Source organism: Oncorhynchus tshawytscha, linkage group LG06 (genome assembly GCF_018296145.1).
Source record: "Oncorhynchus tshawytscha isolate Ot180627B linkage group LG06, Otsh_v2.0, whole genome shotgun sequence".
Lineage (NCBI taxonomy): Eukaryota > Metazoa > Chordata > Actinopteri > Salmoniformes > Salmonidae > Oncorhynchus > Oncorhynchus tshawytscha.
Genome location: NC_056434.1, coordinates 68,193,638 through 68,208,483, shown reverse-complemented (window position 1 = coordinate 68,208,483; position 14,846 = coordinate 68,193,638). Strand labels below are relative to the sequence as shown.

The 14,846-nt window shown below is 42.3% G+C and overlaps 1 protein-coding gene across 1 annotated transcript in view; it reads right to left on the bottom strand.

The window, feature by feature from the left end:
• Positions 1-13,181, bottom strand: part of ttc27 (tetratricopeptide repeat domain 27) — a 128,099-nt gene extending 114,918 nt beyond the window's left edge. The window contains exons 1-3 of the mRNA XM_024424752.2: positions 12,877-13,181; positions 7,534-7,714; positions 5,607-5,736 (exon numbers count right to left, since the gene is read on the bottom strand). Of these exons, the coding sequence (XP_024280520.1) occupies positions 5,607-5,736; positions 7,534-7,714; positions 12,877-12,967 (402 nt within the window). The 5' untranslated portion in view covers positions 12,968-13,181. The remainder of the gene's footprint in view (positions 1-5,606; positions 5,737-7,533; positions 7,715-12,876) is intronic.
• Positions 13,182-14,846: the final 1,665 nt, after the last annotated feature.

Below are 14,846 nucleotides of genomic sequence, written 5' to 3'. Positions count from 1 at the left end.
GCAGACTGATCCTACTGGCCCTAGACCACTCTGGGTCCAGATGGAGTCTGAATCGTGTAAACCTGCAGCACTTTCCTCTGTGCTGTGCTCATCTCTCCCAGTGTCCCTAGGCAAAAGGTGTGTCAACCCAATTGTACAGCAGTCTCTTAAAATTTGGAATCAGTTCCGTTTAGCCTTTAGCCTCCGAGGCTTTTCTCTATCAGGCCCAATCAATCAGAACATTTTATTTCCTCCATCTTTGAATGATGGGGCTTTTGGCATTTGGCACTCACTAGGCCTCTCCTCGCTAGCCCAATTATTCTTTGATGATACATTTGCCTCTTTTTCTCAGCTGCAGGAAAAGTTCAATCTCCCCCAATACCACTTTTTCCTCTATCTCCAGACTAGAAACTTTGTCAGAGCTAACACACCTGGATTTCCCAATAGGCCTGCGAATACAGCTATAGAGAGCATCTTGGAGCTGAACAAGCTTCCTAGGGGCCAATTTCAGATGTATATGCAATCATTCATGACTTACAGAACCCTTCTTTGGTGCCTTTAAAGACTCGATGGAAAAAGGATTTGGGGGAGGAACTTGGGGAAGACGCCTGGGAATCTGTGCTGCACAGGGTGCACTCGTCCTCTTTTAGCACTAGACACAGCCAAACTTGGAAGAATATTCTGATTTTTTTTTTTTTTTTAAAACCTCCTTCACTCATGCTGCCAAACATGCCCTCAAAACTGACAATCCCACAGATCCTTGACTTCGGCGATGTCATTTATAAAATAGCCTCCAACACTCTACTCAGCAAATTGGACGCAGTCTATCACAGTGTCATCCGTTTTGTCATCAAAGCCACATATACTACCCACCACTGTGATCTGTAGGCTCTCATTGGCTGGGCCTCGCTACATATTTGTTGCCAAACCCACTGGCTCCAGGTCATCTATAAGCCTATGCTAGGTAAAGTCCCACCTTATCTCAGCTCACTGGTCACCATAGCAGCACCCACCTGTAGCACAGGCTCCAGCAGGTATATTTCACCGGTCACCCCCAAAGCCAACACTTCCTTTGGCCGCCTTTCCTTCCAGTTCTTTGCTGCCAGTGACTGGAACGAATTGCATAAATCACTGAAGCTGGAGTCTTATATATCCCCCTCTAACTTTAAGCATCAGCTGTCAGAGCAGCTTACTGATCAATGTACCTGTACACAGCCAATCTGTAAATAGCACACCCAACTACCTCATCCCCATATTGTTACTTATCCTCTTGCTCTTTTGCACCCCAGTATCTCTACTTGCACATCTATCACTCCAGTGTAAATGCTAAATTGTAATTATTTCACCTCCATGGCCTATTTATTGACTTAACTTCCTACATTTGCACATCCTATTGTGTTATTGACTGTATGTTGGTTTATCCTGTGTGTAACTCTTGTTTTGTCACACTGCTTTGCTTTATCTTGGCCGGGTGGCAGTTGTAAATGAGAACTTGTTCTCAACTGGCCTGCCTGGTTAAATAAAGGTGAAATAAAAATAAAAGCATGCTCCATTTTTCCTCTATTACTCAGAGGCTGCATGACAGCGAACTTGCAATTGCAAAGCTTACACAGACTGGCCTGTGCACTTGGTTATACCAAGCATTGAAATGATACAATATATCACTTTGCTCACTCTGCTTCAATGTATCAAATGTAACAGTAGACTCACCATGGTCTGCATCCCTACTCGCCATCACGGCTAAATTCTATTTAAAAAAACTGATTTGATGGATAGAGGCGTAGGAAGAGCAGACAGAAGCAGGTGAGGGATTGCTGGAAGGACATGCTGCTTGCCTGCTGGCTGATTACAGCTACCACATGTGAGATGTGCATGAAAGTGACATTATTGGACTGGTGCATACAAGACTATTAGTTGCTGTTGCTTAAATTTAACTGAATTTATAAGTAAAACTGACTTTAGAAACATTTCATAACAGGCACCAACTGGTTCTTCAGATTGGAAGGGATGAAAAATGTGATAATATCATATGAAATGGTACTACAGTACTCTAAAATGTTGGTATGATAACATTTTGATACTGTGATATTACCATGGTTCTGTTCTACTGTGCAACACTACTTCATCCCTTCCTCCGCAGACTCACTCTATACATCCTCATTACCCAGAGCAAAGGGTACAAGGGGTAATCTGTCCTCACCATTCATCAAACCATGTCAGAGAGTCACAGTGCTGCCACACAAATGCAATTCTTTCATCCAAAATCAAATCGGCTTCTAAAACAGTTGATGGGCTGGTGAAGTCTTCTCAGGGAAATAGAACAGTCTAAAAGGTTGAGCTCCTCTAGGTCTGACCTTGGGAGAAGGGTGGCTGTGGATACATTTTAAAAAGCAGTGTGCGTGTAGTTTAAGTAGAGAAAAGGAGATGGAGTTACTGTTACTCGGGGTGTCTGTTAGTTGGCAAGTGCTGATAAAAATAAAAGCAGATAACACTTCCCGGCCAAAATGACCAGGAGAAAAAAAAAAAATCACATTGCAAGATAATGCTTTATATTCATTGATGGAAATACCAGTCAATGTAAATACAATTTTCCGTCATGCTCATCAGTCTGCTCATTTTCATAAGTTAGTGTAATTAAATTGCCCGTGTATATTTTCTCTCGTCATCATGCATCTTATTTATCCAACACAACACATGAGCGGGATTTCTCCTGCATCTCCTCAGCTGGTTGCTGCTGGAGTAAAAAGTGCTTTTATAAGCCCATTCATTACACAACAATTCTAAAAGCAATCGCGTGTGAAACAGTTTTGGTGCACGATTATAAAGAGCTACTATTTTTATTACTCAACTGGTAATGGTAGTTCACCAATCAAGTGCAGGCAACAGGCTATCAGCATGTCACCCGCTATTTTACAATGTGAGCTGGAGGCACTATGCATTTTGAAAATAGATTTGTTCAAAACCTGAATGTTTGATTTCATATTATGAGGTGTCTCAAAGTAGCCTATAGGCAAAATTCGACCATGGAATTGTGGAAGCAATTATTTTAGAAAGTCGAGGAAGCTTACAATTTGGCAGCTAATGAAATGAGTGCATGGAACTCAGCCTATAGGCCAATGCAGCAGTAGCCCTAAAACTTCCATTGCTCTTTCACACCGTGGATTATTGATTATCGAAGGGGGGATTGTTGGATAAAAAATAATAATAAATGTAATAGCTTACTGTGAGGAACTATAGTTTTAATATATTATCATGCAATGCGCTCGTTGGCATTCTCTATGTGATTTTACATGTACGTGTTAGTCTGTAATCCCAAGGTTAGCAATGCTATTAGTGGTGTTTGGAAACACCGCCCCTTATGTTCAATGCAGAATTACCAAATACACAGGTATGGCACAAGGTCGGTATTAAGGTACACTATATATATTCACAAAAGTATGTGGACACCCCTTCAAATGAGTGGATTTGGCCATTTCTGCCACACACGTTGTTGAGAGGTGTATACAATCTTACACACAGCAATGCAATCTCCATAGACAAACATTGGCCTTACTGAAGAGCTCTGTGACTTTCAACGTGGCACCGCCACCTTTCCAAAAAGTCAGTTAATCCAATTCCTGCCCTGCTGGAGCTGCCCCGGTCAACTGTAAGTGCTGTTATTGTGAAGTGGAAACGTCTACGAGCAACAACGGTAGGCCACACAAGCTCACAGAATGGGACCGCTGAGTGCTGCAGCGGATAGCGCCTAAAAATCTTCTGTCCTCGGTTACAACAAACTGTCTTTGGAATCAACAACAGCACAAGAACGGTGCTTCGGGAGCTTCATGAAATGGGTTTCTATGGCCGAGCAGCACACACTATAGGAATAATGGTCTGGGTCTGTTTTTCACAATTCGGGCTAGGCCCCTTAGTCCCAGTGAAGGGAAATCTTAACGCTACAGAATACGGCTTTTTTTTTTTTTTTTTTTTTTTTTTTACTTGTTCAGGATCTGTGTCCATGGGACGGTTGAGCTAACGAAGGCTAATGTGATTAGCATGAGGTTGTAAGTAACAATAACTTTTTCCAGGACATAGACATATCTGATATTTGCAGAAAGCTTAAATTCTTGTTAATCTAACTGCACTGTCCAATTTACAGTAGCTATTACAACACTCTTGTGCAAGAAAGAATACCATGCTATTGTTTGAGTGCACAGTTTTGAACATAAAGTTATTAATAAACAAAGTAGGCACATTTGGGCAGTCTTGACACAATGTTGAACAGAAAATCAATGGTTCATTGGATCACTCTAAAACTTTGCACATGCACTGATGCCATCTAGTGGTCAAACTCTAAATTGCAGCTGGGCTGGAATAATACATTATGGCCTCTCTCTTGCATTTCAAAGATGGTAAAAAAAAAAATACAAAAGAACAGTTTGTTTTTATTTGTATTATTACAATGTGAAAGGAATGTAGGGGAATATATTTATTTGTAATATCTTTTACCAGATCGATTGTGTTATATTTCCACAAAATTCACTGTTTACTTTCAAACGGTACCAAGAATATGCATATCCTTGCTTCGGGGCCTGAGTTACAGGCAGTTAGATTTGGGTAAGTCATTTTAGGGAAAATTGAAAAAAGGGGTGGATCCTTAAAAGGATAACCCATTAAGGTGTTCACCCACAAATCACATTAAGATTATGGTAATGCGTCTTAACAGAACATGCAACTCATGTAATCGCCAATGAAACTTAATTTTCAAACATTTGACAAAATGCATTTTGTGGGAAAAAACTTTTTTATTTTTGAAAAATATTTGTATACACTTTTTTTTCTCCCAATTTCGTGGTATCCAATTGGTAGTTAGTCTCGTCTCATCACTGCAACGTCACTGTTTTGGAGCCGTGCGTCCTCCAAAACACAACCCAACCAACCTGCAATGCTTCTGGACACAATGCCCGCTTAACCCGGAAGACCAATTTGTCGGAGGAAACACTACACCCGGCGACCGTGTCAGCGTGCATGTGCCCGGCCCGCTACAGGAATTGCTAGAGCATGATGGGACAAGGACATCCCTGCCGAAACCCTCCCCTAACCCAGACGACGCTGGGTCAATTGCGCACCGCCCCATGGGTCTCGCGGTCGAGGCCGGCTGGTCTCGAACCAGGATCTTTAGTGGCACAACTAGCACTGCAATGCCTTAGACCAATGCGCCGACAATACCATTCTGAACAGCACACCGTGGTTGCATATGTGACAGATTAAAATCTCTCTTAGAAACGTAGAAAAAGGAAGAATCTAAAGATACAACAACTAGGATGGATTGCTAATAGGATTGTGCCTTTGGCTACTTGACAAAGAAAGAAAGTTGATATGAAAACCAATAGGACAGGAGATAAATGGTATAGCGGTGGGTCCAATCGGGAAGTAAAAGAAAATAAATGTGCCAAAATTATATAATTACTCCTGTCTATACAAAAATAAATACAATCATTTAAAATAATTCACCAGAAAGCATGACTTCTTACACATCCAATGCCTATGAGTCCGGTAAATTTATCAAATGGGCAGTAAATTAACATTTTCCCAGTCACGTTGTCCGGTGCCACATTTTCGTAACAAAAACCCTGCTGTTACTGTACCTCAGTGAGGGAGGTGAGCAGGGCCGGAGGAAGCAGGTCAGGGACATGGATGGCGACAGGAGGACCCGTCCAGTTACTCTGGGCAAAGAGGTGCAGGCAGGACACCGCCAGGGCCAGCAAGGCATTCTCCCTGAGAAAGAGAAGAAAGGAAACAGAACTTAATGTCACAATGAATAGGAACGAGATCCGTGAGTGTAGGGGGAGGGGGCAGAGAGTCTGGGGGACAGAGAGAAAGAACAATGAGGGAGACGAGAGGAAAGGCACAGAACTATTAGACACTAGAGAAAAACGAAAATGGGGAACAGAACAAAGGAGGAGCAACAGAAAGGCTAGAGAACTAAATGAAAGGGAGTTCAGAGGAAGAGAAGCAATAAAACGAGGCTTCCAAAACAAGCGACCACAAGCTCAGTACAGAGACGAAGGGGGAGAAAGAAACACTGAAGATACGGTCATTTAATCTCCACACTGCAAATCAGGGCAGCAGCCTTCCTGAAGTGGACACAGCGGGCTGCTCCAGTCCTCACAGCAGGACTCATTCAATAGGGTGACTGGGCTGTCCGGGCACAGACTCAGGGCAAAGAGGAACTGCTTCCCATCAATTAAAGCTATGCATACACACAGTACAGGCCTCTCCAACACACCTAGCTGACTAACGCAGAAAATGGAAAGAGACCGAAATAAATGATCCAATACAGGAGGGGGATAGAGTAGCAACACCTGCTGAAATACCCATTCTCCCACGGGACAGGAGGAGATGTTAAGCTGTTCTTATTAAAAATTAATAATTCATGTAGCAGGAAGCTTCATTGGGCTCCATTCAGCGAGGGAACAGCCCGTGCCTGGTAATTCTCCTATCACTCCCCTCAATAAAAGTCACTGTGTACTAGGGCTGGGCAATATGTCCGAAAAATCATCACAAAAAAACATGATTTATGGGTGATTCATACAATACATATCATGTTTTTTGTTATGCTCTCTCAATAAGCTTCGTTGTGCAACTAAAGGTCAAATACACTGCATTTCAAACAGTCAGCAATAATCTAATGAAATCAGGGCTTGTGAAATTATACCTAGGCAAAATAGAAGCCTTCCAAAACCGTAAGACCCACAAAAAAATATGAAAATAGACTTGTTACAATTTTAACCAGAACCATTCAAAACGCACCTTCACTAATAATGACAAACTTCTTGTAGCAGGCATTATAGAGAATTAACACTGGTCTCAAACTCTCTTAACCACAAGCCCACATTCTAGCGAGTAAACAGATCTTTATAAGTTTAGCCAACATGGATCTATACGCTTGCTAACATAGAACAGTTGAATTGTTACACACACACCGTTCTGTCCGTTTCCAACTGTTTGAACAGCATGCTAGACTGCCCACTTCGTTCAGATGTTGAAATCAAGTGGCATACCTTATTTCTCAGAATGAGAACAAGTTGCTATTCCTTATAGAATTGTGTTTTATGCTTATTGCACATTTATAAAACAGACTACACACCTAGTGTAACAGTCTTTGTCTTTCTGCTGCCAGTGGTACCACAATGCCGTTCACAACGAACTGAGCATTAATTTACCAGAATTAATATTCATTGATACTGCCGTTTTAGTAGTGTCTGCTCTGCGTGCAATTTGAGGAGTTTAGACTTAAGGTTATCATTAGAAAAGTCTATTACATGAAGATAATTTGATTCATTCATATTGCTGTACACTTAAAAGGCAATCTGTTGGCTTATATGAAAGCATATTCAATCTTATTTAGCCTTCTTTATAATAAAGCCTAATGTAGTGTCCACCAACTTGGATCCTGGAGAGCTAGAGTATGCAGGCTTTTGTTCCAGCCCAGCACTAAAAACAATTTATTCAATGAATTGATTAACATTGAAGGTGTCAGCATGAGATCCCTACTCAGTTATTGTTTCTTACCGGTCAGCCTTGTCCTCCTGTGTGCTGTCGTTGAGGTAGGCCAGGACCCGTCTCTCCAGGTAGTCATCGATGGACTCTCCGTAGCTGCCGTCTCCACCACCAAGCAGGTCCAGGACCTGAGGACTCAGCAGCACCGCCTCAAAGTCTCCATCGAACAGGGACTGCAGCAGGGGACCCGCCTCTGGAAAGCAAACAAGAAGAAGGAGTGAGATAAAGAGGTAACACAGGAAAATGGCAATGACATCAGAGATGCGTCGTGTGTGTATCTGTAATAATGGGTGGCTCAAAACAGGATTGTTTAACATAGCCTAAGTATCTAGTTATTCTGACGCTATTCACAATTTTGCTATCGTCTGAACCGTTTTTCCTTTGACTGCATGGCGTCGTCTCATTTCTCTGTGGAACACCCATTAGCTTTGAAAGGCACTAAGGTGCAGCCTCATTGTTTGAAATAGGTGGATCATGATCCCCCAGATAACTCTACATCCAATTCAAATTACCTCAAAAGGCTACTTGTTTAGATTCAAAGTATTATAGCCAAACCATCTCGTTATTGTTGTCCCAGAACCATTACCATCCAGGAATGGAGAAAATCAAGCATGCCACTGGACCATACGCTGTACCTCACTCCAAGGGCCTCTTACCTCCACAACACACCTACTTTCATTTGTCTTATATTGTTTCTCGCATATTGTTAATCCAACTCCATATTCCCATTAGCAAAATGAGAATATTGAACAATGCCCTGCAGATGATCATTTGGTGTGTGCATGCAGACTTATAGCTGTTGGAGGGGCATTGCTGAAGGGGGAGGAAGAGGAACAAAATATTAAATTATAAAGAGAACATCTATGAGGCCAAGGTGTCTCAGCCTAGAGTTATTGCATTTTATGCATTGGTTGTGTGCTTGGCTTCAGCGTCTATACAGCTTTCATTAGTTCTTTATGAGCAGGGAGGCTGGCTGGGCTCATTAGCATTGATTGCATTGCGCTTCACTGATGGGAATGAGTGAGGGCTGAGAGAGAGCAACGGGAAGGAGGAGAGGCTAGGTGTACAGTATCAGAAGACTGGCAAACCTAAGCAAACTAAAACACCCCCACAAACTGGCAAACACACACAGCGTGCATCCCAACAATCTCTAGTACCCACAAATGTAAAAGCATTGGATTGGTGCAGGCATGGGCCAAAGACTTTCCATAAACCAGTAATGTCCTTTCAAATCCATGAAGGGAAGTGAACAAGTGCACACTTTGGGAGAAAATAGATTGGGACAGCCACAGTACACCAAAGCCAATGCTTCCAATGATAAAGCTACAGGCACCCCTATTGATTTGAATTAATCCATCCATTCATGTTTTGCCCATGGTAGAAGTGGTCAGAAAGTGACATTTTGGACCTGAATGCCAAAACAAAAAATTCAAGAGATCGAGGTGCTCAAAGTTGACCCATTTTGCATACCCCACCCTACCATGAGACATCCATGTCATCATTCCTGAAAACAAAAAACAGTTTAGTTTGATATAATTTCAAAGCTTAAAGAGTTGTAAAACATATGAGTTAATGAAAAATAATAGCCATTAAGCTTTAATGCCAATTATCAAAAATGCCTAAACTGATTTTTTCAAGTTCAAACTCAACAACAAACAAAAAAAATCCTTTATTTTCAGCAAACGTAACATGTGTAAATATTTGTATGAACATAACAAGATTCAACAACTGAGACAAACTGAACAAGTTCCACAGACATGTGACTAACAAAAATTGAATAATGTGTCCCTGAACAAAGGGGGGGTCAACAGTAACAGTCAGTATCTGGTGTGGCTTTGTTTTTGCATTATTTAAACCAAATTGAACATGTTTCAGCATTTATTTGAGGCTAAATTGATTTTCTTTATGTATTATAATAAGTTAAAATAAGTGTTCATTCAGTATTGTTGTAATTGTCATTATTACACGGGGGGGAAAAAAATTGGCAGATTAATCAGCATCTGCTTTTTTTGTCCCTCCAATAATCGATATCGGCGTTAAAATCATAATCGGTCGACCTCTACTCTCAACCACTGTTAATAACATTTCAGCTTCTCAAATACATTTCAGCAATGTCAAGAAACTGATATTATGGAAAACATAATATTATGGGAGAAATATGATTCTGAATTGCCCAAGGCCTCTCAATATTCAAGCAAACATAATACATAAGCGTACATTTCAGAATGGCGAGTGCAACAGACTCATATCTGCTACAAGCACACACAGGGAGGGGACTAGCTAAACTGAACAAAACTATAAATGCAACATGTAAAGTGGTGGTCCCATGAGCTGAAATAAAAGGTCACAGAAATGTTCCATATACACAAAAAGCATATTTCTCGCCAATGTTTGCTTAGATCCATGTTAGTGAGCATTTGTACTTTGCCAAGATGATCCATCCACATGACAGGTGCAGCGTATCAAGTTGTGGCATACCAGCCACCCCAGACAACTGATGAAACTGTGGGTTTGCACAAACTGTCAGCCAACATCTCAGGGAAGCACATCTGTGTGCTCGTCATCTTCACCAGGGTCTTGACCTGCGTGCAGTTAGGCCTCGTAACCTACTTCAGTGGGCATGCTAGAGAAGTGTGCTCTTCACAGATGAATCCTGGTTCCAACTGTACCGGGCAGATGGCAGACAGCGTGTCTGGCGTCGCGTGGGCGACCGGTTTGCTGATGTCAACGTTGTGAACAGAGTGCCCCGTGGTGGTGGTGGGGTTATAGTACACTACATATACACAAGTATGTAGACACCTCTTCAAATAAGTGGCTTCGGCCATTTCAGCCACACACGTTGCTGACATGTGTATCAAATCGAGCACACAACCATGCAATCTCCATAGACAAACATTGGCAGTAGTATGGCCTTACTTAACAGCTCAGTCACTTTCAACATGGCACCGTGATAGGATACAACCTTTCCAACAAGTCAGAGTATTCCCGGTCAACTGTAAGTGCTGTTATTGTGAGTGTAACGTCTAGGAGCAACAAAGGCTCAGCCACAAAGTGGTAGGCCACACAAGCTCACAGAATAGGACCGCCGAGTGCTGAAGCACGTACAAATCTGTCCTCAATTGTAACACTCACTACAGAGTTCCAAACTGTCTCTAGAAGCAACGTCAGCACAACAACTGTTCGTAGGGAGGTTCATGAAGTGGGTTTCCATGGCCGAGCAATCGAACACACCATGTGCAATGCCAAGCGTCGGCTGCAGTGGTGTAAAGATTGCCGCCATTAGACACTTGAGCAGAAGAAAGCGTTCTCTGAAATATAAATCACGCTTCACCATCTGGCAATCTGACAGACAAATCTCAGTTTGGAGGATGCCAGGAGAACACTACCTCCTTTCAGCATGACAATGTCCCCGTGCACAAAGCAAGGTCCATACAGAAATGGTTTATTGAGATCGGTGTGGAAGTACTTGACTGGCCTGCACAGAGCCCTGACCTCAACCCCATCTAACACCTTTGGGATGAATTGGCACGCAACTGCGAGCCAGGCCTAATCGCCAAACATCAGTGCCTGACCACACTAATGCTCGTGGCTGAACGGAAACAAGTCCCCGCAGCAATGTTCCAACATCCAGTGGAAAGTCTTCCCAGAAGAGTGGAGGCTGTTATCGAAACAAAAGGGGTACCAAATCCATATTAATGCCCATGATTTTGGAATGAGATGTTTAACAAGCAGGTGTCCATATACACTACATGACCAAAAGTATCTGTGACTTACAGATGCATATCTGTATTCCCAGTCATGTGGATTCCATAGATGAATGTATTCCTAATGAATGTATTTCAATTGACTGATTTCCTTATATGAACTGTAACTAAGTAAAATCTTTGAAATTGCTTCAGGTTGCATTTATATTTTTGTTGAGTGTACATTTATTTCTATGTCATGAGTTTAGACTTGATGGATATATTTTTTAACTTGTGCAGTGTAGTGAAAAGCAGGCTAACGTCACATTTACAATACAATCTGATGTCAGAAACAGTGTGCTTTTTGTTGGTGAGTGATGTCTCAAAAGGCATAGCCTAATTTGCTAAATCCAAATGGAGACAAAAATATATCAAGTCATATCTATTCTGACAACAGCACATAAAACCAGCCCAGACAACCATGAAACAGCTACATCACTTGATACAGCTCACGGTACTGTGCCTGGATGATGTGCGAGAAATATATGACGACATGGCTGATTATTGTGCAAAGCCAGTGACCTCGGATTTAGCAAAGATGAGCATACATGCCAAGAAAATAGCCGAGCATATAGAAAATAACGACCGTGCATGGTGATTGTCCATAGAGTCTTACGTTCTTTCATGGGGGATGGGATGCTTCGCCACACTGTGCTATCATAAACGTGCGTTGCCACAGCTTCAATGCAGTAAATTGACAGTGTTCAGCGAAAGATCATGACAGCGATTAACTCACTATTGCTGCCTCTAGTGTATCGAGAACACACACATTACGGAGATCAAAGCTACCGATTAGTTGAACTAGCTAAACACCCACCTACCGTACATTTGCATCCTCACGGGGGGATGAGTGGCCGAGGGCTGGAACGTAAATTAATCTGTCCAAATTTGAACGTTTTCAGGTATGTCCCTCACCGTTTCGTTTGTTTAAGAAACGTTTTGCAAAATAATAGGCGTAATTAATAGGCTCCTGGTGGGATGTGGCAAGAATCGGTACATAGCTTCTATAGCTCGCTAAGTTGATACCTGTATATTGGTGACATAGTTAGCTAGCTGGTACCGAACTATATGTAAGGTTATATTCAAAGTAAAAAATGTTGAGTATGAGATCAATACCCAGTCAATTAGATATACATGTGCCTAAAATTACTCAATTCCTGTCGATCTACCCTTTGTAGCTAGTAGTGCCCACCTAGCTGGGTGTTCTAGTTAGCTAGGCTTTGCGCCCACAAGTTGACAGCGAGTGTGCTTGGTACAGTAGCTAGTTATCATTCAAACCTGTATTGAGCGAACTGGCTAGTTCAATTAATCTAGCTTCGATTCATCATATCACGTAGCCTTAATATTGAACCATGGTGAGACATTACACATTAGTCAAATGACATCAAACCATTGACAAACCGACGGACAGTGGTTATAACTGCGTGCCATGTCTCCACACATTGTTAGTGTAGTTACCTTACGTTAGCTTAACGTCACATTAGCCACCACCAAGCTAGCCATCGTTTAATTGTAGCTACATTTCTCACAAAACACAATCTAAATCTACACCTAAATACATGTAAAGTGTGATAACAACACTGATTTTCGCATACTTGATTTGTAATCTCACCTGCAGAGCTGAAAACATTCTGCTTCCATTCCGTTGCCTCGCTTGGTTTCAAAAAACCTCGGAGCACGGGAATCTCTGCTTCCCGCACCATCTCAAAACGCGATGTGCAACAGTCGCACAAAGAAGTCAATACTGTTTCCAACCAGGATCGGCGTAATTGTAAATTGACAATATATAACCTTACTACTGTAATGTAGCCTATTTCAATGTAATTGTATACATTTGTTCATTTCAACCCATGTGCAGTGAGAAGCACCAGTGAGCAGCCATGACAGATACGCATTGCATCATGGGAAACCTAATCAGTAGAATATGGAAGCCCGTTTCCTAATATGTCGATACTTTTTTTATGTGGAGCATTATGTGTCGATTTCCATTATACACTTTGCAGCGATCAGCACAGCAGGGGCCTCATAAACATTGTGTACATTTTACACTAAATATCTGCATACTCTATTTCTGCAAATACTTCGCACTCACAAAAATATTGAGATTTAAACTTGGCCCACGCCATACATAACCATGTTTCCCGTTATAAATCAGATCTGTGGAAACTGCGCTTGTTTGGAGCCACACTTGTTTTTCATGTTATTTGGGCATTATTACATTTCACATATCAGTTCGCAAACAATGTAAAAAAAATGTTTTCATGAATAAAACCATACAAACTTGGTCTCTTTTTTGCTTTCTTGAGTAAGGCAACTCCAAAACGCAGGCGTTTCAGCCAAGCTCAGTGCTTTTTGTGGTGGTGGGGATGCCAGCGGAAAATACGGAGCATAGGGGTTGGTGATGTTCTCCAGTTGCGCTGATTGGCTCAGTGTTCTGTCACTAATGGGGACACGAGGTCACCACAAAATCTACAGGTGGAGCTCGAACATTCAAGCCCCTTCAGGGTGCTGCCATAGAGTTACATTAAAAGTGCCTCTTGAGATACTGGGTTCGAGTCCAGGCTCTGTCGCAGCCGGTCGCAACCGCGAGACCCATGGGGCAGCGCACAATTGGCCTAGCGTCGTCCAAGTTACGGGAGGGTTTGGCCGGTAGGGATGTTGTTGTCCCATCGTGCACTAGCGACTCCTGTGGCGTGCCGGGTGCAGTGCACGCTTACACGGTCACCAGGTGTACAGTGTTTCCTCCGATAACATTGGTGCGGTTGGATTCCGGGGTTAAGCGACATTTGCCTCTCCCGAGTCCGTACGGGATTTGCAGCGATGGGACAAGACTAACTACTACCAATTGGATACCACAAAATTGGGGAGAAAACATTTATAAAAAATACATAAGTGCCCATCCAAGAAGGCTCAAGGTCATTGACAACAGATACAATTACGTCAAATCACGTTATATCTACAGTAGCTTTGATTGGACAGGTCATGTCAACATCATAAACTCAACAAAAAAAGAAACATCCCTTTTTCAGGACCCTGTCTTTCAAAGATAATTTGTAAAAATCCAAATAACTTCACAGATCTTCATTGTATAGGGTTTAAACACTGTTTCCAATGCTTGTTCAATGAACCATAAACAATTAATGAACAATCACCTGTGGAACGGTCGTTAAGACACTAACAGCTTACAGACGGTAGGCAATTAAGGTCACAGTTATGAAAACTTAGGACACTAAAGAGGCATTTCTACTGAATTTTGGTGAAAAACACCAAAAGAAAGATGCCCAGAGTCCCTGCTCATCTGCGTGAACGTGCCTTAGGCATGCTGCAAGGAGGCATGAGGACTGCAGATGTGGCCAGGGCTGGTAATGTCCGTACTGTGAGACACCTAAGACAGCGCTACAGGGAGACAGGAGGGACAGCTGATGATCCTTGCAGTGGCAGACCACATGTAACAACACCTGCACAGGATCGGTACATCCGAACATCACACCTGCGGGACAGGTACAGGATGGCAACAACAACTGCCCGAGTTACACCAGGAACGCACAATTCGTCCATCAGTTCTCCGACTGTCCGCATATG